This window comes from Mytilus trossulus, chromosome 5 (genome assembly GCF_036588685.1).
Source record: "Mytilus trossulus isolate FHL-02 chromosome 5, PNRI_Mtr1.1.1.hap1, whole genome shotgun sequence".
NCBI lineage: Eukaryota > Metazoa > Mollusca > Bivalvia > Mytilida > Mytilidae > Mytilus > Mytilus trossulus.
The window spans coordinates 58,354,308-58,380,890 of record NC_086377.1 but is presented as its reverse complement, the minus strand read 5'-3'; the positions used below and the strand labels follow the sequence as shown (position 1 = coordinate 58,380,890).

Below are 26,583 nucleotides of genomic sequence, written 5' to 3'. Positions count from 1 at the left end.
ATTGAAGACCTGTATCATGTGTAAGGTCAAAGAATTTAACGCACACTATATTATTTTGTGCGCACAATATAGTTAATTTGTGCGCACAATATATTTAAGTTGTGCGCACAATATAATTAAGTTATGCGCACAATATAGTTAAGTTGTGCGCACAATATATTATTTTGTGCGCTCATTATATTATTTTGTGCGCACAATATATTTAAGTTGTGCGCACAATATATTTAAGTTGTGCGCACAATATATTATTTTTTGCGCACAATATATTTTTTTTTCTTTGCATGTCCCTAGCGGGGCTCCGTAGCTTTGCAAATTGTAGATTAAGCGCGTTTAATTTTCTTAAAATTTAAACAAAATATTAACTGTGACCTGTTGTATTTTTTTTCAGAAATTTCAACGAACCACACAATTAACGCGAATAACTTCATTGATATAATTGCATTGTACTTATTAATAGGTCCGAATTTTTACGTATATAACATGTGCAACACGACGGATGTCACACGAAAAACATAATAAACTCAATAAAATTGTGTTCCTCTGTTGATAAGCTTTCAAACGAGATAAGGTATCTCTGTTATTAGGGGATAAAGGGTTGCAGTATTTTTGTCCATCTGATGAGTTAAGCCTTTTTCAACTGATTTGTATAGTTAGATCTTATGTTGTACTGTTATACCACTGTCCCATGTTGGGGGGATGATTGGGATCCCACTAACATGTTTAACCCCGCCACATTATTTATGTGTGTGTCTGTCCCAAGTCAGGAGTCTGTTATTCAGTGGTTGTCGTTTGTTTATGTGTTACATATTTTTTTCCGTTCATTTTTTTATATAAATAAGGCCGTTGGTTTTCTCGTTTGAATTGTTTCACATTGTCCTATCAGGGCTTTTTATAGCTGACCATGCGGTATGGGATTTGCTCATTGTTGAAGGCTGTACGGTGATCTATAGTTGTTAATGTCTGTGTCATTTGGGTTTCTTGTGGACAGTTGTCTCATTGCCAATCATACCACATCTTCTTTTTTATATTACCATGCTTGACGCTAAGACGAGGTTTTAATGTTCGATGACGAAACAAACTAATCATGGCACATCTTCTTATCCTTAAAGGCTTAAGTGGAGGGTTGGAGCCTCTTGGCGCCTCCAATACATGTCTTACCTCGCCAAACTCTGTATGTGTCTTTTCCAAACCAGGTGCCTTTAATAGTTCAGTAGTTTTCATTGGTTTACGTTCTGTTTTTCGTAATTTGTTTTGTTAAAATTAGGCCGTTTATAGTTGTTTAATTGAATTGTTTCATAGTTTTATGCCAGGGCCTTTTATACGATATGAGACCGTACATTTGCCTATAATTTCTAACGCGTCCACTTCATTCGAACGGTTGATAGTTGTCCCATCTGTAAACATATTACTTTTCTAAAAATATCTATCATTTTGGCATTAAAAGAATATTTTTTTGTGCTTAATCATTCAGAATATACTGATGGACCTTAAAAACGGAACACAAGCTTTGCAGTTTATTTTTTTACCAAATCGTGATTGATCTTCTTATAACTTATATTCATACTTCTTGTGCTTAGAGAAATTACAATAATGGGCTTACCAGAGAAAGTTAAATATTTGTGTTTATCTTGTGAAAAAATAAAAATGATCCACTAAAATATACAAAATATAGCAAAAAATCTCAAGTGACGAATACTTATTGCAACACTATGTAAATGTCAAAATACGCGTGACAATTAGTAAATAGACAATTTTGAATAATATTGACTACATAACTTTTGTTTTTTCAATAATATGTTTTTGGATGAGGCATACGGCACGCTTGTAATTGTAGGTGCAAAAGAGTCAAAGCAGACAATTCCATTATTCAAAATTGGCTATAACTTAATTGTCACGCGTATTTTGGCATTTTGGTCGTCTGTAACCCCTCTAATGGTCTTTGCGGAACCTTTTGTTTACACACATTTTGTTCCTCTATCAATAAGCTATCAAATTGTGTTTGAAGGTTATTTGTTACTCCTCTAATATGCGTTGTGGAACATATTGACTATATAACTTTTGTTCCTCTGTTGATAAGTTTTCGAATGAGGTATAAGGTATATCTGTAATTAGGTGCTGAAGGGTCGCAGCAGTCTATTCCATTATTTAAAATATCCATTCCATTATTCAAAATATCCATTCCGTAATTTCAAATATCCATTCCATTATTCAAAATATCCATTCTATTATTCAAAATATCCATTCTGTTATTCAAATTATCCGTTACATTATCCAAATAATCCATTCCAGTATTAAAAATGGCTATTTCTTAACTTTCACGCGTATTTTGGCATTTAAGTCTTCCGTAACCCCTCTAATCGTAATTGCAGCACATATGCTATATAACAATTGTGTTCCTCTATCAATTAACTTTCAGATTTTGTATACAAATTTCCTTAATTAGAGGCTGACGGGTCCAGTCCAATATTTTAGATAATCTATTTCTTAATGTTCACGCGTATTTCGATATTTAGGTCCTTTATTACTCCTCTTACATGCGGTGCGGAATATATTGACTATACACCTTTTGTTCCTGTGTTGATAAGCTTTCAAATGAGTTAAGGTATCTCTGTTATAAGGGGATGAAGGGTTGCAGTAGTCCATTCCATTATTCAAATAACCATTTCATTACTCAAAATTGGCTATTTCTTAATTTTCACACGTATTTTGGTATTTAGGCCCTCCGTAACCCTTCTATTAAATGGTCATTGCGCCACATATTGTTTTTAACCATGTTGTTCCTCTACCAATAAGCTTTCAATTGTGTATGAAGTTTTCCATATAGTAAGTGACGGGTCGCAGTAGGTATTTCTTAAGGTTCATCATAACAAATGGACAAATAGAGCCGTATTTTTACCTCAAAAACTGCTCTGTGTACAGACTTACCTGTGCTGTTTAAAAAGTTTTAATGCCTAGCATCCACTAGATATATAAAAGTTAAATGCATTTTGTGTTTAAGAAAGATTTTATCTTTCTTGGTTTTTGCTGGGCATTTTTTTTTCTTCATGCAAAAGGTGTGAAAACTGACTAAGTTGTGGAACAACTATGAGATGCTCACTCAGGTAAAAAACCGGTTTGTATTGTTTTCATTGTCCTTAATTGACATGGACACCAGGTATCTTCACAACTATAGGTGAGTTAAAGAGTTTATCTGAGTCAGTGAGTGGACAGTATCAAAGTAATGCAGGTGTTTGTTTATTTTTGAACCCTCTGAAGAAAGGAAAAAAAATGCCCAGCAAAAACCAAGAAAGATTTTATCTTTCTTAAACACAAAATGCATTAAACTTTTATATATCTAGTGGATGCTAGGCATTAAAACTTTTCCAACTTTACAGGTAAGTCTGTACTCAGAGTATTTTGGCATGTAAATACAGCCATATTTGTCCGTTTGTTATGATGAACCTTAATGTCCACGCGTCTTTCGATATTACGGTCCTTTGTTTCTGCTTCAATATGCGTTGCGAAACATATTGACTAATTAACTTTTGTTCCTTTAATAGTAAGCTTTCCGATTAGGTACATGGTACACATGAATTTCTGTAATTAGGGGTTGAAGTGTCGAAGCAGTTCATTCCATTATCCAAAATTAACCATTACATAATCAATTTGGCTATTTCTTAATTTTCACGTGTATTTTGGAATCTAGGTCCTCCGTAACCTTGACCATGGTCATTGCGGCATATATTTAATGCAACCATTTTATTCCTTTTAAAATATATAAAAGCTATCAAATGGTGTATACAGTTGTCTGTAATTAGGAGCTGATGGGTCAAAGCAGTCCATTTAATTATTCGAAATACTCTATTTCTTAATGGACTCGCGTTTTTTCGACAAATTTGTGTCGCGCGTTACTTCTCTAATATGCGTTGTGGAACATAATGACTTTATGAACTTTTTGTTCCATTGTAATAGGCTTTCGATTGAGGTTAAAGGCATGTCTGTTATTAAGGGCTGAAGGGTCGTAACAGTCCAATTAATTATTCAAAATATCCATAATTTCATTATTAAAAATAAGCATTTAGGTCCTCCGTAACCCCTCTAAGGATCATTGCGGCACATATTGTGTACAACCATTTTATACCTTTATCTATACGCTTTCAAATGGTGTATACATTTTCTGTAATAAGGGTTGTGGGGTCATAGTCGTTCATTCCATTATTTGAAATACACTATTTCTTAATGTTAACGCGTATTTCGATAAATACAGGTCGCACGTTACTCCTCTAATATGCGTTGCGAAACATATTGACTATATACCTTTTGTTCCACTTGTAAAAAGCTTAAAGGTAAAAGGTAAAACTATAATTAAGGGCTGAAGGGTCGCAGCAGTCCATTACATTATTCCAAATATTCATTCCATTATTCAAATAACCATTTCATTATTCAAAAGGGCTATATCAAAATTTGCACGCGTATTTTGGCATTTAGGTCCTCCGTAACCCCTCTAATGGTCATTTCAGGCAAATATTGTATGCAACTATTTCATTCATTTTTCTATAAGCTTTCAAATGATGTATTAAGTTTTCTGTAATTAGGGGCTGATGGGTCCAGCAGTCCATTTCATTATTCAAAATACTGTATGTCTTAATGTACACGCATTTTTGACATTTAGGTCGCGCGTTACTCCTCTAATATGCGTTGCGAAACATATTGACTATATACCTTTTGTTCCACTTGTAATAAGCTTAAAAGGTAAAAGGTAAGACTGTAATTAAGGGTTGAAGGGTCGCAGCAGTCCATTACATTATTCAAAATATTCATTCCATTATTCAAATAACCATTTCATTATTCAAAAGGGCTATATCAAGATTTTCACGCGTATTTTGGCATTTAGGTCCTCCGTAACCCCTCTAATGGTCATTTCAGGCAAATATTGTATGCAACTATTTCATTCATTTTTCTTTTAGCTTTCAAATGGTGTATTAAATTTTCTGTAATTAGGGGCTGACGGGTACAGCAGTCCATTTCATTTTTCAAAATACAGTATGTCTTAATGTACACGCATTTTTGACATTTAGGTCGCGCGTTACTCCTCTAATATGCGTTGCGATGCATATTGACTATATACCTTTTGTTCCACTTGTAATAAGCTTAAAAGGTAAAAGGTAAGACTGTAATTAAGGGCTGAAGGGTCGCAGCAGTCCATTCCATTATTCAAAATATCTATTTCATTATTCAAAATTGGCTATTACTTAATTTTCACGCGTATTTTGGCACTTAGGTTCTTCGTAACCCCTATCACGGTCATTGCCGCACAATCAATAAGTTGAAGATAGCAAAGCTCCATTGAAAATAAAAAAGACAACGCAGATTATTGTTTTGTTATTAAGGTCGTCAATACATTGAACCAAGGAATTTCTGTTAAATATAGCTAAGGAACCTACGAGAGTATCCTCTGAATCTAAATAAATAAATTTGATTTTTTTTTTAGATAATACTTAAATAACGAATTTAGAAATACGGGATATAGTGTCATAGAAAAAAAAAATCATTATTCATTAGTAAATTTGAAAAATGAAACATGAATAATGGACGTACTTCAGCGCGTTGAAATTAACGATGTTGGTCAACCCAGTGTACTTCTTTGATACAAATTATAGCAAACATTATTTACCATGTTAACATAAGTAACAGAAGCATATGTATATTATGCAAAATGTAGGAAGAACAAATTTCTGGAATGTAAATATCTGTCAAAATTAATTAATCAATTAGGTAACAAGTTATTTTATATGTTAACACTTATGATAGGGATATAAACCTACATAATGTCAAGGGCACCTTGGAAATGTTACGTTAACAAAATTAATGTAAACAAATACTTTTGAGTATGCTTTTCTGCAATTTAAGAAAACAGTATTGAAGCATTATTACGACAGCACGTATTAGTCTCAGCGACATAAGATCGAATTGAAATCGAAAAAGAGACATTAGTTTAATATAAAAAAAAAGATGTTGTATGACGGCCAATGAGATAACTCTCAACAATAGACCAAATGACATAGAAATCATCAGCTAAAGGTCAATGTACGGTCTTCAACAATGAACAAAGCCCAATCCACATAGTCAGCTATAAAAGACCCCGAAATATATAGTATAAAACTATTCATACGAGAAAATTAACGGCCTTAATAATGTACCAAAAAAAATATGTAACACAGCAACAAACGACAACCACTGAATTACAGGCTCCTGACTTGGGACAGGCACATAAAACAAAATGTGGCGGGGTTAAACATGTTAGCGGGATCCCAACCTCCCCATAACGTAGGACAGTAGTGTACCAGTACAACATAAGAACGAACTGTAAAAATCAGTTGAAAAAGGCTTAACTCATCAGATGGATACAAATATAAATCCATCTAATAAAAAAACATTTAGTATAAGAATTATTCATTATTTAAAAATATAATAGTACAATTTTAGATAGCAGTCAAATTAAGGATTCGGAGACAGGGTTTACACAATTTTTTTTATTGTTAGATTGATTGCTTACTTGTTTTTGTTCAACATCCAGTGGCATATATTTCATATATATTGAAAAATCACGGTACAATACGCGAACCATCAAATTTAACGTTCATGTTGTGAACGGATACGGCTATTGTACTAGTAGTTATCCCGAACAGTAAAACGGAAGCCTCTATTACGCATGTATTCCACTGTCGGAAGGAAGAACTATAGATGACTACATTCTCTTATCTTTGGCCACATGCTCTTGTTTAAAAAAAAGAGTCCTATATACCTTAATATAACACAAGGTACATGTACTCTACTAAACTTTTTGAAAAATGTCACCAAGTCGCGAACTTCCGTCATATTTCGATTTCTTAGTTGTCTAACCTACTTAAACTTATCATGCCGTAAATCTAAATTGATTTATCTACACAATGGTGTATGACGCGACTACCATTGTTGTCGGGATTATTCGGAGCAGGCCTCATAAGCAGTTTGAAACGCTAAGTTCGCAGTGATTGATTTATTATAAGAGTTATTAAAAAAATCTTTCAGATTTTCTCTGAATAGGAATTACTATCTGTATTGTGTTATATTAAGTTATATAGGAATAAAAAAAATTCTGAGACAAGTGTCTGTGTCCTTGGCAACTCTTATGGTCCCTTTAGTAGGATTGGAGATATTGTAGCTACTTTTTTGGGGGTATGACATTGGTTGTCATAGCATGTGCTTACTATTATTCAATTAACGGCAATAGACGCAGTTCACTTTTTGTATTGGTACACGTAACCAAGAGGTAAATCCTGACATGTGACCATGAGGTAAATCCTGACACGTAACCAAGAGGTAAATCCTGACATGTGACCGTGAGGTAAATCCTGACACGTAACCAAGAGGTCAATCCTGACATGTGACTATAAGGTAAATCCTGACACGTGACCAAGAGGTAAATCCTGACACGTGACCAAGAGTGTAATCCTAACACGTGACCATGAGGTGAATCCTGACACGTCACCAAGAGATAAATCCTGACACGTGACCATGAGGTAAATCCTGACACGTGACCAAGAGGTAAATCCTGACATGTGACCATGAGGTAAATCCTGACAAGTGACCAAGAGGTTAATCCTGACACGAAACCAAGAGGTAAATCCTGACACGTGACCATGAGGTAAATCCTGACACGTGACCTAGGGGTAAATCCTGACAAGTGACCAAGAGGTAAATTCTGACAAGTGACCATGAGGTAAATCCTGACATGTTACCATGAGGTAAATCCTAACACGTGAACATGAGGTAAATCCTGACATGTGACCATGAGGTAAATCCTGACATGTGACCATGAGGTAAATCCTGATACGTGACCAAGTCAGAGGTAAATCCTGACATGTGACCATGAGGTAAATTCTGACACGCGACCAGTGTCGGATCTAAGTAGGGTTCGGTGGTTGCAACCCCCTTTAAAGACGATCAATGCTGTTGAATGGAAAAATATGATCAAAACTCCCCTCCCCTGTATCATGGATTGGAACCATCTTCTAAAAATAGCTGGATCCGCCCCTGCTTGGTTAATGAAGAATGGTCCGATGGTATAATTGGAAGATACTGGATAAACCGAATATATCTTTTAATTTTTAAAGACATACATTTAGAAAATAATTCTTTTTAAAAAGACAAATATACATAAAGTACATACAACTGAAATTGCACGATATCTATTTTTAACTATTTTTATTTAATTTATCGAGATTGATATGTTAATCCATCCGTGACTTCAAAAATAGTAAGTTGATTCGAATAAGATTGATTTCGACCTATAAAATTTTTTATTTTGGATTCAAATTGACCATCAATTGTTCCGTATTTGCAGGAGATAAGTTACTGTACATAACAATAGGACAATCAAAGAATCAGTTGTGTTTGCGTCATCTAATGTTTGTAATTAGTTTTAAATTGGTTTTGAAAAATAAAATGAATATCTTTATAGAATAGAATCAGCAGGTCACAGCAAGAATATAGGTATAATTAGATCAATTTTTAAAATGACCGTAATATTTCTTTAAATATCTTGGGTCTTTGTTTCAATTGACTTTGTTTTACCAACAGAGGGGCGAAAGACACCAGAGGGACTGTCAAACTCATAGATTGAAAATAAACGGAAAAGGGCATGGTTAAAAACTAAAAGACAAACAGACACGTAATAGTACACAAGGCACAACATAGAAAACTTAGAAGACTTAGCAACATAAACATCCTTTCAATTGGTTAAACGTTTCCCTGTGTTTTTAGGTTATGATTAAATTACATAAAAAGGTAACGGTTCCATAAATGCATTCCCGTTCCTATACGTCACGATGTACATGTACTTCTGGTTTCTGTTTTAATTTGCAGCATGCATGAGACTTTTGAAAAACACTGTTTTTTTTTCAGTTAAAACGTGCATTTTTTTATGCAGTAGATTGACTTTCAAATCAGATAAGCATGTAGTGTCTGCATCTTAACTGACCTTAACTGAATAAATATGAATTTTTATTAATTTCTAACTTCTTTGCATTAACGTAAAACAATTTCTCGTACGTACATGTAGTAATGTCGTAAAAAGTTGTAAATGTCGTTAAAGTTGTAAATACGTCTAAAACGGAATAAAAACCATGGTCTAATTAATGGATCACAAAGAAAATCATCAACAACAGCAGACATTATGATGTATTTATTTTCCAATTTAATTAAAATATCTGATTGAACACATTCCCTGGAAAGCAATTAGTGTAGCAACAATTATCTCGTGAAATAAGATGACAGGTCACGTCTGCTGATATCGACACTCAAAGTGACATTGCATTGTTCCCGCTAACTTATAAATCGACGTCTAGTTATCTGTACATTTCAATACCGAGTTTCAATAAATAATCAAAAAGGGAAAAGTTAAAAATTTAACCCCATTCTAGCGTCTGCAGTGCGATGAATTTTCGATAATCAATACTGTTAATTACAGAGGGTAAGCATTGTTAAAACTAAGAAGATCTGGTATGATTGCTAGTAAAACAATTATATATCCACCGGAGAGCAAAGAACGAGAGTGTATAGTGCACCTTGAACAACGAGTAAAACTAAATTGATAAAATGTCCTTGCATATGACATGATTTAATGCAACTCAAATGAGAAAACTAACGGTCAGATATCTGCTAAAGTAATGAACGAAAAACGAATATTATGGCAGATAGAATTAAACAACAATCACTGAATTGGGACAATGCATCATGTATATATTACAGAATGAAGCGGGATTAAACATGCAGCTAGCTAAGTTTTCAATAACAACCACTGATTAATGCTATTTTTTTCAAATTGTTTAGTCTAAAATATATATGAAACATAAGGTTTCTACGTAATAATAATAATTCTGCACTTTCAAGCGTAATATTCCAAATGCTTTTCAATAAACTATTTTAGATATGTCAAGTGGAATACTACCAAAATCAAATATGATTTATAACCTACCCACAGGGTACATACCTATACAACATATCGAATATTACATTGAACTTCTTTTTCACGGAGTGGGGTTATCGTAATAGCAAACAATAGCTAGCAGCCTTAAGATTGTTCCCCTGACTGTCTTCAATAATTACACTCAAAGGCTTATGATCTCTACTTCCGACCATAGTGGGGACGGTAGAACCGATTCTTCTTGTAAAGTGAGTACCGCACGCTTTGCATGTAAAGCACGCTTGCAACTACTCTTTGATTGGTCCGAGTGTGACCTGTTGAAAAGCAAAACTGTTGTTTTTATCTAAACAATTTGCCCTCTTTTTCCAACGGCTGTCCAAATTTCCCGGACTTTTTTCCTGGAAGGCCTCTATTGCATAACCTAGGTTGTGGTTATTGTTAGTAATCATTATGTTTTCGTCCTGAACATCAATAAAATATTTGCCACTGGACGATAATCAAACAACGAAACGTTAAACAATCAATAAATCAATCAATCAATTGTTAGTGAAGAAGCATTGCTTTTTTTTTTGGGGGGGGGGGGGAGGGGGGCGTGTTTAAACCAGAGCGTAAACATGTTTTAACCATACTGTTTGTATGTGTATCTCATAAAAGACTATTCCCGTGTGCCGTGACTGTCTGTTTAACTGTGGTGTATGTTGCAGAGGAGATAACCAGCAGACAACATCCGTTTTACGATATCACGTAAGTGATAACATTAAACCGGTCTATATATTCATACGCATGTTTTCAAAAAGTGCAATATCATCTTGTTATATTGCAATCAGATACTATGCGCGTAAATCTTTATCCTCATTTTCGAGTTAAAACTAAATATATACAGATTAATGAAATAGATTAATTATCCATACACCCGTTATTTGGGTAATATAAATGTACATAAAGGCTTTGAAATTAAAACATTTGAGCTCAGGATCATTTAATGAAGTTCTTCACCATTTGAGTTCGATTGGCGAGTTCATTGTTTGTACCTTAAAATACAATGACGTCACGTCATTTGCTAAATTTCCATTGTGGCGGACGTTTTAGCCTTTCAATGCGTTGATGTTTACAACTTTAAAGTATGATCCAGAATGTATTAGATTTCTAGAATACCATCAAGTCATGGACATCCAAATCATTGCAGTCGTCTCAAGACTTATCTGTTATCATGTTTTTATAAACAAAGTCAATATGACGTCATGATAGACTATTTGATGCAATCGGAACAACTCGGCCTCTCTGGTTGCACTAAGAAATAACCTCGTATGCATTAGGCGGAGGAATCATTGTCCGGAAAATTTTCCGATTCGATTCAAAATTATATTTTTTCGACTGGACTGGTACATTTTTTTTACCACTACTGATTTAACTTGCTCCTGTCCGGAAAATTTTCCGATCCGATTGAATTTTATATTTTTTCGACTGGAATGGTACAATTTTTTTACCATTACTTATTTACTTTGCTCCTTTTTTCGCGCCAAAATATTTGGCAGAGTTAAAGTTCTTGATTACTGTGATATGTAACCAAATTATAGCGCCACCTGGAGGATAGAACTTCTTTGTGTCGCGGATCACTACAATTCCGGCCAACAATTTAAGAAGAATTTCTCCGTAGTGCATACGAGGCTATTGTACTGCGTAGCGAGAATGGCCGAGTAGTTACGATTGCTATTTGATGCTGACACCAAAATTAAAATGTCAAGGTTTTACATGTTACGGACGTGATGTTACTACATTATGTTAGAAATTACATCCAGCTTGTAAGCGATCTATTTTTGATAATTAATTGATTCAGATAAACATGAAACATTATTATTTTACAGGTTAAAAAAAACGAACAGAGCATGGTTTTACGTCATTTAAAGAAACGTGATTCTAAGAGGATCTGGACGGGGGTCCTTCAATTCTGCATCCCGTTTAAATTTTTAGCCATTTTTCTCTATACTTTATAAATTTCCCTGTTATTCTTTATATTAGTTTGCTCTTTATGAGGATCATAATGGTTGTACCTTCATGACCAATAACGTTAAAAATTATTGCCAAATGACGATAAAATGAAGACTGAGGAATTTTCTTTAAGACGATAATTTTTTTTAACCGATTTTGACGAATCACATTAGCTTTTCTCCAATAATGACGGTTTTAAAACGATAATTATTTGAGACCTCTAACAAATCACGACCAGGATATTTTAACGAATCACGTGAACGTTTTAACCAATTTGACGCTAACGGTAGCCCAAAATGACCGTGTGACGCCTGGCGGCAAAGGACATTACTATCATGCTTTATTCTGCATTTTTTGTATAAACCCCATAAGGACCCTCATCTTAATCCTGCATTATACTAAAATGTATAACTTTTTAACAAAATATAGAACTTCGAAGCAGGTGCAATTATATGCATTTTTCTTATCAACAAATCGCAATCTGTTTATTTAATGCAATTCAAAATCCAACTTATCAATACTTCAAAGTGTATTCCACTTATGCAGTATAAGATGTTGACATAATTAACTATGTTATCAGTATTTTACAATAGAATTGCGTTGTAACTTTCTTTTTTTGCCAAGAAATTTTAGAAAAAGGTCACTGTGCTATATTTTTCGACTTTCCGTTTTCCAAGGTTATGTACAGATTCAATATTTTGTACTATGATCGTACAATAGTTACAGCCGATTCCATTGATTGTGTAGGCAAAAGTATTATCTTTGGTTAGCTTTTTTGCTAGCTGAGTCGAAAAGTCTTATTTAGGTAATGTATACTACGCTCCTTTCGAAGTAGCTTAGTCCTACAGACAGATAGATTGGTTATCTGTCGGACTAGTCTAATTGTAAAGGAGGGTAGTTTACCTGACCTAATAATGACTTTACTGTTCAGCTAGCAAGCAAGCTAACCAAAGATATTAACTTTGCCAACACACTCAATGGAATCGGCTGTAATGCCTTGGATGACACCTAGAGGAGTGGTCAAATAAAATGTCCCATGTTTAAAGAGACATTTTTTTCTTTAATTGATTGATGTTTAATGCCACTTTCATTGTAAAATTTACTTCAATCAACCATTTTCTACATCAGAAAATACCCGTACCAAGTTAGGAATATGACAGTTGTGATAAATTCGTTTGACGTCTTTGATCTTTTGCTGTTGCTATTTGATTGGGGACTTTTCGTTTTGAATATTACTCCCATTTCAATATTTTTATGACTTTCCTTTTTTTCCAGTACTATTGTTCCAAAAGTTGTTTTTTACATATGTTGTTCTCAGATTTTCCTCAAGATATGATTTTTGAAAGTACCCTTTATATTTTTTTCGCCCCTTTTTCCATTTCGTACAAGGAGGCGAACTTGTGTTGCAACACTGGAGGTCAAGGTCATGGTAATGGTAGAGTTTGTCTTATAATCAATCGGCAATCATCGGTAGAATCCGTTAAGATACGGAATCGGCCGAGTTGTGACGAACGCCTTCTGTAGAAATATAATGATCAAAAACAAATACAAACATTTAGATCTGATAAACACAGGCAATCAGTATAGGATTTTATGAATTAGTTTTAGAGCATTGTCGTAAAAACGTCATTATCCGTAATTCAACAAATTAGTACCATGGTGAGCAAGATAAAACGATTTTACTCTTATTTTTAGTGTTATAGATTCAATTCGAAACATTTGATTGATACAAAATAAGATAAAAACCAAAGCAAACATACACTACTTTTTAGGGGGTGAAAAGGGGGGTGAGTATAGCTTGCTGTTAGGTATGACGGTGTGAGTCAAGGCTTTGTGTTTAAGACCGTACCTTGACCTATAATGGCTTACTTTTATCAATTGTTATTTGAATTGAGAGTTGTCTCATTGGTACTCAAACCACATCTGCCTATATCTATAAACAACAGAAAGGCAAAACAGAAACCTAAACAAACAAAAACATGCTCCAACCCCCATCGTTATATAAGTTCCTTGTCTCGAGTCAGGGGCCTGTAATTTAGAAGTTTTCATTGATTGCTGTCTGTCATAACTGTTTTTCGTATATTGTCTTGGTTGTGTAGGCAAAAGTATTATCTTTGATTAGCTTTCTTGCTAGCTGAGTCGAAAAGTCTTTTTTAGGTAATGTATACTACGCTCCTTTCGAAGTAGCCTTGATTGTGTAGGCAAAAGTATTATCTTTGATTAGCTTTCTTGCTAGCTGAGTCGAAAAGTCTTTGTTCGCTTTGGGGATTCCGTATATCGTCAGATTATCGGAATTCCAATGGGGACTAACTGTGCACCACTTATTGCGGACCTCTTTTTGTTTTGTTACGAGTTACAATTTATGACAAAAATAAGCAAAGACCCATCAAAACAACATCTGATAAACAAATTTAATAATACTTTTAGATATTTGGATGATATTTTGGCTCTCAATAATGACGACTTCAGTATGTATATTAATGAAATTTATCCTGGTGAACTCACTTTAAATAAAGCTAATACTAACAATGACCACTGCCCTTTCCTCGATCTTGATATCTATATCACTAACGGAAAGCTGAATACTAAAATGTATGATAAAAGGGATGATTTTTCATTTCCTATCGTTAATTATCCGTTTTTAGATGGTGACGTTCCCTTGTCACCATCTTACGGTGTTTATATATCTCAACTTGTACGATTCGCTCGTGTATGTAACAATGTTTTAGATTTTAACGAGAGAAATTTATGTATTACTGAAAAATTATTACACCAGGGTTTTCGATATCACAAACTAGTCAAAACATTTACTAAATTTTATCATCGGTATAAAGACATCATTCGTAAATATAGCTCAACATGCAGACTTTTTATACGTTCAGGTATTTCACATCCAATTTTTTATGGAAATATTCTTTATAAAGCACAAAGGTGTCAGTATTCACCTCATAAACTTACAAACCTTTGAATAGACTTATTAAGAAGGGATATAATTACGATACTGTTGTCAAGTCATTAAAGATTGCATATTTTGGCGTTAATATTGAGTCACTGATAAGGTCTTTGCGTCGGAACTAAACACATTTATTCTAAAAACAGTTGTTGGCATGACACGGGTTATGTTCTTCTCATATATGTTATGATGGTATGATACTAAACCCCTTACGGGAAGGATTGTGCCTGATGTTCATATGATGAAATCATAATCTTTCAGTCAGTTTAATTGAAGTCTGGAGCTGGCATGTCAGTTAACTGCTAGTAGTCTGTTGTTATTTATGTATTATTGTCATTTTGTTTATTTTCTTTGGTTACATCTTCTGACATCAGACTCGGACTTCTCTTGAACTGAATTTTAATGTGCGTATTGTTATGCTTTTACTTTTCTACACTGGTTAGAGGTATAGGGGGAGGGTTGAGATCCCACAAACATGTTTAACCCCGCCGCATTTTGCGCCTGTCCCAAGTCAGGAGCCTCTGGCCTTTGTTAGTCTTGTATTATTTAAATTTTAGTTTCTTGTGTACAATTTGGAAATTAGTATGGCGTTCATTATCACTGAACTAGTATATATTTGTTTAGGGGCCAGCTGAAGGACGCCAACGGGTGCGGGAATTTCTCGCTACATTGAAGACCTGTTGGTGACCTTCTGCTGTTGTTTTTTTTTTTATTTTATTTTGGTCGGGTTGTTGTCTCTTTGACACATTCCCCATTTCCATTCTCAATTTTGTTTTTATTGGTGTTGGTTTTCTTTCACATTTACATAGCTTCACCTGTAAATAGTTTCACATTTTGATAGTTTCACATTTTCTATTTCAATCTTTTATAGCTGACTTAACGGTTTGGTTTAAGCTCATATTTGAAGGCCGTACGGGATCCTTTATGCACTTTAATTAACGTCGTTCAGACTCTGGTGAACACTTGTTTTATTTGTAATCATATCACGTCTAATAATGGTGTTTTGGAAAATAAATAAAATAAAGCGTCAAGAAAATCAGAAGTAATAACTATCTTTAACGAGTTTTAAATGTTTCATTTCTCAAATCTTCAATTATACAATCTTCATGATATTATTGTTTCCAGTCACTGATAATGTCAATCTCTGTATCTCGTGGTCAAATTAACACGTGCTTCGGCAATAATTTGATGTATAATTCACGTAGCAGAAGATCAGAAATCAATTATCTTATACATTACAACAATGCTGTCTACTTCGAAACATCTCACTTCTCATAGAAAACCGCAGTTGTATTTTTTATTCCGAATGTGTAATGTGGTTACTTTCGCTAATGAAGCAAGCAATTCACTTATTGTAGGCTTAATGGAAAAAAATTAGATATGTAATTGATCTAGTAACGTAATTTTGTGGAATTTTCATTTGGAGAAATGTAGCTGGTATTGGAGTTGAAATTGTTTATTTCGATTTTAGTTTCTTACATAAAAGTGTTCGAGTGTCGTAGTTTGGTGTGATTTTGTGGAAATGTTTGATTATTTTTTTTGGGTTGTTCAAACAATAAATTACCTCAACATTTTTTTAATTACAAAGGAGCTATTTTAGAAGTGAAAACAATAGAGAAAGATCGTTTGAATCTGTTTCAGTGATATTTCATAGTTTATAATATTTCTCAAAAGTGATATTAGAAATGGAGCCTCCGAAAACGTTGACACTGTTAGAAAACGGTTCAATTCAAGGTCAAACGAATGACCTTGACAGTAAAAAAGAGGTCGTAGTGACGTTAAAGGACCCTAAAGGAGGAATATATATAAGCAGATTTAAACTTATACTTTTTACCTCAGCTTTTTTACTATGTATGTTACTTGTTGTGTTATTGCTGACCTTTGTCCGGCATGATGAAACTGTGCGAGTTACCTCCCATTCAGCTATTTCCGGGTGTGATAAAATCATCAAAGATGATAATGGCGGAAAAACTATGGAAAATATAACAGTGTCCTTTAGTGATGGAATTAAAAACGGGTCTCAAGATATTTATGCCGAGAATTTGACCTATCCTGAAAATGTCACAGACGACAAGGACGAGAAGAACGAAAATAAAACGTATGGTATACTGAACGATTCGACTATCAACAAGGATAGAGAACACCCGAGAAACAATATCCGGTTATCGCGAGATTTCATTCCGGAACATTATGATATCCAACTTATGATAGATTTGGAAAATAAAACTTTTACCGGAAGTGTTAATATCATCCTTATAGCTAAGAAACCAACAAAATATATCGCTTTCCATATAAATATGATGCAAATTTTCCCACAAGATGTAAAAGTACGGAACATAAACACGAATAAATACCTAGCAATTGATCAACAAAAATCATATAAACGGAACCAGCTTTGGATCATAGAACTTGTAGATATGGTTGACGTTGGCCATTCTTACATGGTCGAAGTAAGATCGTTCTTTGCAAAAATTATCAGGGATCTCAAAGGACTTTACCTTAGTATGTACGAAGAAGATGGCGAGGTCAAGTAAGTGTAAATGCATTCATTCAATGAGAAAGGGCGATAGGAACTTTATCGGGACGTTGGGATCCGGTGTATTTGAGCTCGGGTTTTCGGGATTGACTTTTTCGGGATCCGGGAATTCTCTTTTTGAAGTTTGGAATGTTGGGATTTAAATATCTTTAAATTCGGACGTCGGGATTTCATGTTTTTAAGCCCGGGATTTCATGATCAGGACCCCTCCGACCCCCCCCCCCCAAAAAAAAAAACAAAATTTAGGTTCTGGATGAGGGGATTTTTTTACTGTTTTACCTATTATTCTGCGCACCATTTGCCAACTACTCTGCATTTTGTTGTCCCATCAAGAACCTCTTTTTTTCTTCGCATTATACAGTGCGTTTGGAAATACAGATGAAAAGGGGTTTCGACGCTTACCATGTCGAAGCACCGGGCTTTTTAAATCGATTTACGAGATTTGAACATCTAGAAACTACTGTCGCCTTTATTTTTTTAATTATTTGGTACAAGTATGTATGATAGGACTGTACTATGTATGTATTTGATACCAAACATAACATTGAACACGTTTCTTTCTTTTGTATTGTATCACTTATCTCATGCAACTATGTAGCTTCGGAACCATAACTCTTATGGTCCGAGTACACAGTTTCGTCCTTTGTTTATATACTAGTAGTCCTTAATGTGGATAGTGTGTTACTTGCCAATTTGTTGTATACCCCTCCCAAATTTATTTATTCATGTTTATACCTCAAATAGGAAGTAGGGGGATAAAATTACACAGTGAAAAAATTTGATTCATGAATTTTAAAGTAAAGTAGTGATTTGGTCCAGATGAAAAAGGTTAAAAATAAAGCATTTCAGAATCTGTCAAAAGATTTTAAGACCCCCTGAATATAAATTTGTCCATATTTTGAGTTAGAGCCGATGAAGTTTTCTATAATTTTGATATAATTGGTCCCCAAAGTAGTACACCACACTGTAAAAATATTATTGAGAAATTTTCACTGGGATTTCCATTTATTTTCTAAAAGAAATGCACTACAAATATATTGGGTATATTTTGGGGACCATATGATCCTTTGGGTATATTTTTGGGGACCATATAGAGCTACGGATGATTATTCATATGATAAAACTTCTAAATCTCGATAAAAATTAAAGTCCCACTATAATTAATACAATGATAGTGTTTACCGCCTGTGCGTAGCTTGTTACGTTGCGGTGTGTTCGGTTCCTATTGAAAGTCATGTTAAACAATTTTTGACAAAAATATCAGATCCAATCTCATCGTTTTTATTGTTTGTTTGTTTTTTTTAATTCTAAAAGCATTAGTCTTGTTGTCTCATCCGTTCTCCTTCTAATTGTAAGAACTAAATATACGTGTTTTTTTTAGTATATATGACAAGAAGATTAAAAACTTAAACAATAAACAAAATACGCTTTCATTCCGAAAGCACAATAATTTTTTCTAACATTAAAATATGGAAAGCCTTTCTGAACAAAAGAAGGCCCACAAAAACATAAGAGAGAAAAAAGTCAGGAAAAATAACCAAAAAATATATATGTTGCTCTTCTGCTTTTTGTACTGGAGTCCGATACAATATTTTCTTTTACTATTCTGTGGCTGCAATGAGCTCCTAAAATTACAAATGTTATCTAATTCTTATAAGTTAACTTCATAGGTGCTACGTTGATACATGTAGGTCTCGACACCTCAGTTCAGATATATGATTTGTGTTTTACCATGACGCCATTAACACATTTGAATTTCCAACTTGACATAGCAGGAAAATTGTTTTCAGTATTTTACGAGTAACAGCCACCGCGTAAATCTGTGTGTCAGACACAATAGAAAAATATACAAATATGACAAACTAGTGTCTTTTGGACAACCGAAAAATAGATTTTAAAATACATTTTTTTTTTCATTTACCTCCTTTGCACTGCTTCACTGTGATAAAAATGTTAAGACGATATATTTGTTTAATACAATCATGTAATTACTTTTAGTATTTACAGCAGAATTACATATATTTCCCTGTTTTCAGCGGCGCGGTTATTTACGTCTAACTTATATTTTCTTGAAGAATTTCAATGAAGAAACTTCTCTCAAAGAGAAACAAACATTAATATAAAAAGCTATAGAAGGCATTCACGTCAAATCAAATACAAATGCGTAGTGTGCATGGTGTGTCCATAATTCAGATCAGTTGACTATTTTGTTGATATAAGCAATGCAATCACGAGACACGCGTAACAGATAAAACCAACCGGAACGACTACTCTTCAGATCCGTACATGACGGGTTAATTAAACAATTTGGTTACGTTCATTGTGCTTTTAATGACTTTCTTATCTGCATACACATCGGCCTCTATCATTTGCAGAATATGTAATACTATGTGTTTATTTGACTTATGTTATTGTTAGAAGTTATATGACAAACTCTAATTCTTGTTGTGTAATAGAGAAAACGACCGTTTGACTTAAAAAGGGGGAAGAGTCCTAAAAAAATTTCTGATCCCCAATTTAATGGAAAAAAAATATTGACGTCAAGCAGATGACAAAAAAATATTCTGAATCCAGATTCCCTCCATAACTTACAAATGTATTTATGGAGTTTAGTTTAGAATAAAAATATAGATAGCGTTGAAAAACTGAGACAAACTTATTTTTTGTGTGTGTTGTTATTTTGGGAAGAGCGGGGAATTATAGAATACATGTAACTAGTCCAATAATTCAAATAGTATAGAAAATATTGAAAGGGGACCGACAAACACATTATTTAAAGAATGCGCATAGCGCATACATTATTTATCAGTGTAACTTGTTTTGTCACTATGGTAGAATATTTTTTCTATACATGTATATGAGGAAGACTCGTTTATATGTTGGTCAAAATAATAGGGAATTACAACCAAATCCTACTTTTTATGAAATACCACAACAGGAAAAGCTAACTCGTGTTCTATTCGTGTCCCTTTTATATTTTAACCCTAAACTATAGAAAAATTAAGCGGGGTTTTGTTTGTTATGTTATCGCGTAATCGTATGGATTTTTTTGGAAAAAAAGGTTTGTTTCCATGCAGTTTTTGCAGAGAAAAAAATAGTTTGTTTTTGATTCTGAGAAAGAAAAAAAATTGTTTGTTTCACCCTCAGCTGCCACTGTATATATATGTTATGCTAAAATTGAAAGAAAAAAAATGTTCTCGACTTTCGAAATAGATTCAATGTTTTTTCAAAAAAGTTTGTCCAGAAAAAAATCCATAGCCCCCCCCCTCCCCCCCCCCCCCCCCCCCGAAACTCAAATGGTTGCTGCCTTAGTAAAGCAAGGTCAACGAGAATTTCTGACAGAAGGAAACAATAAGAGTATTGAAAAAACAGTATAATGGCTTTTTATTAACAGAAATTTCTTTTTAAACCAAATAGCACGTACACTCTTAATAAGCTGTTTGAAGCCTTTATCTGTATTTTGCACATGTTCATCATGATGTTTGAATTTAATCCTTTGTTTGGGGTTTTTGACACAAATAAGTAATTGAGATGTTGATTTCAGGTCAGTTTGATGTTTTACAGGTCAAGTGTACAAAGAGAAACAATTATCGTAGATGACTCTCGGATTACTTCACATATTTTTTAATATCAACTAAAGCACGCTATTCTAAGCTTACTCTTATCTTTTCCAGGATTTTTACTATAAATAATGGTCGCGTGTTGTTGAAATGAAATGATAATAATGGCTCATTAGATTCAACGTACATAAATATTGAAAAGCGCGGGGTGTCAATAATGACATTGTTATTGTTTCGGGCTGCTTATGCCTCATCAAATATACACCTTTTTACATTTCTATGGATGTTCTAGTCGGAATAACTTTTTTCTCCTAATAACGTTAACGTTTTGTGCAATTGTTTTATTGTTTAAGAAGCAATACTGTATAAGAAAACGTGGTGGAATTTTTGAAGAAATAAATATGTTAAGCAATGGGAGCAAGTGAAATGCACGCGATACTTAGATTTTAAATTTGAAGTCTAGAAGCTGTTGACCTATATCACGGGGTGTCATATGAAAAAAGAATTATTGAACATTTAAATGTAGAGTTAGAGTATTCATTGTATAAACTTGTCATTGTTATCGGGGAGAGGGAGCTGGGGTTCTAAATAGTCCAGGCCAAGATTAGATAATTAGACTTTCAACACGGGGTTGTAAGTTCGAATTCCGGACGTGAGAGTTCTGCATGTTACATGTGTGCTCGAATACAATCTTAATTTACAATTATTGTAATTTTTGCTGCCAAATGTCGGTGGTTCTCTCCTGGCTCTTCGGCTTTCTCTGCCAATAAAAATAAACTGGTATTAAGTTAAGGTAAAGTAATAATATGGTCTTGTTTAGAAAAGGTAAAGTAAAAGAGGGACGACAGATACGAGGGGGACAGTCAAACTCCTAAATCGAAAATAAACTGACAACGACATGGCTAAAAATTAAAAGGACAAACAGAAAAACAATAGTACACATGACACAACATAGAAAACTAAAGAATAAACAACACGAACCCAACCAAAAACTAAGGGTTATCTCAGGTGCTCCGGAAGGGTAAGCAGATCCTGCTCCACATGTGGCACCCGTCGTGTGGCATATGTTATTACAAATCCGGTAAATAGTCTAAATCGGGAGGTCACATTCGTAAAAAGGGAAGGGTATTGTAGTTATGACGTACGTTGGAACATATTCGATATCATCTGTGAAAGGGTTATTCCATAACGGTCAATCAACTCGTGATTTTTCGAAGGGATGACTTCAACTTTACCATTTGGTTTAATAGGTTCCTTGTAAGCAAACATCTACTAGTTTCAACTATGATTATTCTGCCAAGCATTTCACTTATCTTTGACTTAGCTGTCAAACAGAATCATTAACCACCTTCAACATGGAATTAGCCATATTTTAGTTAAAACTGGCAAAAATTTCTATAATTTTGATATGATTTGTCCCAAAAAGAAGTACACACCACTATAGAATTTTCTTTGCGATTCTTTAATTTGAATTTATTGTGTCTGAGAAATGCACTACGAAATGACTGTGTTCATGGACTATATGATCCTACATCTATACCCTAGTTGGTCTTTTCAATCTGAAAGTTAAACGCTTTATAATATGCTAGAGAATTGAATTTTATACAGAACTGCACCGTATAATGTAAACACGAACGGCAATAAATCTTGTTCAGCACGATTCTGACTTGACAAATGCCTAAAAATGACGCAACCAATATACTAAAAAAACCTTCCGCATAGATTCAGATGAAATTACACCACGACACAATAATTGATCCTAATTACCTTGTAATTGTTTTGTAAACCAAGAAGTATGGAACAATCAAGTGACATGCAATTGTTTAATTTACTTGCTTAGTCAAACCAATGATCGGTCGAGAAGTGTCACGAACGGCAATAAATCAGTCAGATGAATGTTTTAGGGACATATCTCAATAATAGAACGATAAATCGTGCTGATTTTACACTAATATAGATGCACAATTTTCTCTGCTTTCGGAGCCTTTCGGTTCGAACACGCTTTTTGATTTTCTAACTCCAAAAAAAAATAACTATAAACTATTTTTTTTAGCTTAAACAATTAGCCAAATTAATAGTGCATGGCATTGAGGCGGAAGAAATCAAACTTGATAAATATTGTGCTATAGTTTATAAACATAGAGTATAAAACAACTACTCCTGACAGAGGAGGGATTTACAGAAGGTAACAAGATGCTGTGGACCGACCCTTAGTTAAAATGATGTTTCTACAGTATTAGTTTAGTTACATCTGCTTATAAAACTCCACTAGTCATTTTCGAATTAAGACAAAACCACGCGTATGTTGAAACACTTGTGAATATAAAAAAGAAGATGTGGTATGATTGCCAATGAGACAACTGTCCACAATACACCAAAATGACACAGACTTTAACAACTATAGGTCACTGTACCGCCTTCAACAATGAGCAAATCCGATACCGAATAGTCAGCTATAAAAGGCCCCGATAAGACAATGTAAAACAATTCAAACGAGAAAACTAACGGCCTTATTTATATAAAAAAAAATAAGGCGACCTTTAGTGGCTAACTTCTACGTCAATCATTAGTTTTAGTCTTTGAGGAGAGATGCTTCATTAGAAATCATGCATGTACCACATCTTATTATTTGTTCTTTTATTAGCCAAGCAACTGTCAAAAACAAAACAGACCAAATTATATGTAACTATATATACACAGCCTAAATAAACACTAAAGAACATTTTTGATGCACCTTTTTTGTTATTATAGTCCATAATATATAATTGACTAAGATTAAAGGGTGTAGTCGATGTTTCATATGTATGTGTACAAAGCCCGTACGCTTCTCGTGTGATCGTATTGGCGAAAATGTATATACAAACTTATGTTTCTTTACAGATCTTTTAATGAACACAAAGAGCTTTGCTCATTGTTGAAACCGTACGGTGACCTTTAGTTGTTAATTTCTGTGTCATTTTTGGCCCTTGTGATGAGTTGTCTCATTGGCAATCATACCACATCTTCTTTTTTTATATATACAATGTATTTAGTGTAAACCAACTTCTTTTCTAATCATACTTATGGGTATGAATTTGAATATTCCTTTGATATCTTTCGCTTGTCTTTATCAGTGTAAGTTATTGGTGCATTAATTGGCATTTGGAGATGTAGATATTAAGTTCAAAACTGTTATATGAAATTTGTGCACTGTCGTTCCCAGTTTAATCGTTTTTCTCACAAGCTAAATTCATAGCATGCTTCGTATCATATCATTTTATCAGCAATTATTGTATACTTCTTCTAATCACTTATGATATCTTTTAAACTAATTTACGTATTGCACCAATTCTGGCAGGAAATTTATAACAAATTGGTACTTGGTTCGATATAAAGATTGTATCTGTTTTAAAGTATGAATATATGGGCTAGCTGAAAAACCGGTTCCGGATGACCCGCTGCGTCGAAGACCTACTGATTGTGTTATTATTGTGTTCTTCTGTGGTTTTGTTGTCTTCGTCCAACATTCCTTGCTCCCATTCTTTATTCTATTATTTTCCGATTTTTACATCACAATAATTACATTAGATGTATGTTTCATTATAATACGTTATTCTGATTGGCTAATTGCACATCACATGTAATTCCGTAACCAATTGCATGAGACAATAACATTTCATTCATGATGACACGAGGTCCCACAATTAAGTGCATAGGTGAATTTAAAAATTGAACTTCATGAAAATCGTGTTTTTATAATCCTAGCTAAAAAATGTAATTATAAGTATTGAATGCTTCTTTTTGTAACTTTATAGGGTTGCTAAAGCGTTGACCGTGCGTACATTTTAAGAATGAAGCGCAATGTACTTCGGTCAACGCTTTTACACCCCAATAAATTTACAAAAAGAAGCATTCAATTCTTAAGTAAGACACGAATCATCTAAGGGAGCTACCATTTGATTTTTATGGGGGGGGGGGGGGGGGGGCTAGGATGAATTTTAAAAAAATAGGCAGGTCAGGAGTTTTCAGTAAAATAAAAAGGCAGGATGAGACACTTTCCCAAAAAAGTCAGGATGACAATTTTTGTAAAAGAAGTCAGGATAATATATTTAAAAAAAAGCAGGACCGGATAGAGTGAAAAATAAAAAGGCAGGACAGAGATTACAACTAAAAAAAATGCAGGACAAAATTTTTCATCCTAGCCCCCCATAATAATCAAATGGTAGCTCCCTAATTTGAAAATCCATGATCAAAACGACGCGGGACTCTCAAAATGAGAAGCAGGATCTTCTTACACTCCCGGAGCACATGGAATCGTTTTTTGTTTTGTTTGGGCTTTGTTAACGTTGCTTAGTTTTTATTTCTACTCAGTGTTTTATACTAGAATGTTTTTCGCTATTTTTCGATTTTCCAATGATTTTTTGATTGCACTGCAGCTAATGAATTTCGATTGTTCGTTTGGTATCTTTCGTCGCTTTAAAACTTTTAACCACAATACATTGTTTTTGTACATCCAGATTTCTGAAGACAATATATCCTGCTATCATACAAAAAAAATTGCAGAAAGAAGAAAATGATTCGTTTAGTACTTTGCGACATTCTTTCTAGTTATCTTACATCTCAGGCATTCTGCCGCATTCATATGTGTTGTTGACAACACTGCGAACATTTAAATCTAGAGATAGTATTGTCATGATTGTAGGGCATAAATATCTGACAGTTTACTGTGCCGTAAATCAAGCAGACGATATCTATGACGTCATACACATGATCATTTGAGGTAATCAACGCGCGTTACATATTACAGTTATGACAATAGACAGATGTATTTGTTTATCTGTCAAAAACGTAATGTTGCAACCTGCTATGCAACATTTAAAATGTCTTATCTAATATGCGGTAATTATGTGTTTTAAAACGATATCCAAACAAATCTTCAATTAATTTTACAAAGCATAATATTTACAAAGCATTATATATTATGCAATGTATTTTAAATTCAATTATACAATAGTGACACTTTCTATGAAGGTAGCATAGTTGAGAATGAAAATGGGGAATATGTTTAAGAAACAACCCCCTACCAAAAAGTAGACAAAAGCCGAATCCCAACAATGGGTCTTCAATGCACTGAGACAATCCCACACCCGGAGTAGGACCTCAGGTAGCCCCTAAATGAAATTGTGGACTTCACACTTTTAAACTCCAAAACGTTTAAATGAACTAAAATTTAAAAAAAACATACAAGAATAACAAAGATAAGAGGCTCCTGACTTGGGACAGGCGTATAAATTCGGCGGGGTTAAACATGTTTCGTATGACCTCAACATCCCCACCCTTTTAATACCGCTATCCGATGTAGTACATAAATGCATAGCAATACGAACAGTAAGACTCGCATGTTTTACATTGTAATTGGTACAAGGCGCTAATTCTGTATAACTTACCGTTCCTTTAAAATACATGTATGACACATTTGTAGTAGAAAGGATATGCTTACCCTCCCTGCAGGCCCGTAGCCAGGAATTTCCAAAGGGGGGTTCGTTGGACTCACAAACTCGACTTTAACAGTCACAATTCGAACAGAGCATTGACTTTAACAGTGCTTATTTGTTTTCAA

General features: G+C 34.0%; 1 protein-coding gene across 1 annotated transcript in view; it reads left to right on the top strand.

Annotated features, from left to right (window-relative positions):
- The first annotated feature begins 16,152 nt into the window (after window positions 1-16,152).
- Window positions 16,153-26,583, top strand: part of LOC134718974 (glutamyl aminopeptidase-like) — a 36,883-nt gene continuing 26,452 nt past the window's right edge. The window contains exon 1 of the mRNA XM_063581857.1: window positions 16,153-17,418. Coding sequence (XP_063437927.1) covers window positions 16,574-17,418 — 845 coding nt within the window. The 5' untranslated portion in view covers window positions 16,153-16,573. The remainder of the gene's footprint in view (window positions 17,419-26,583) is intronic.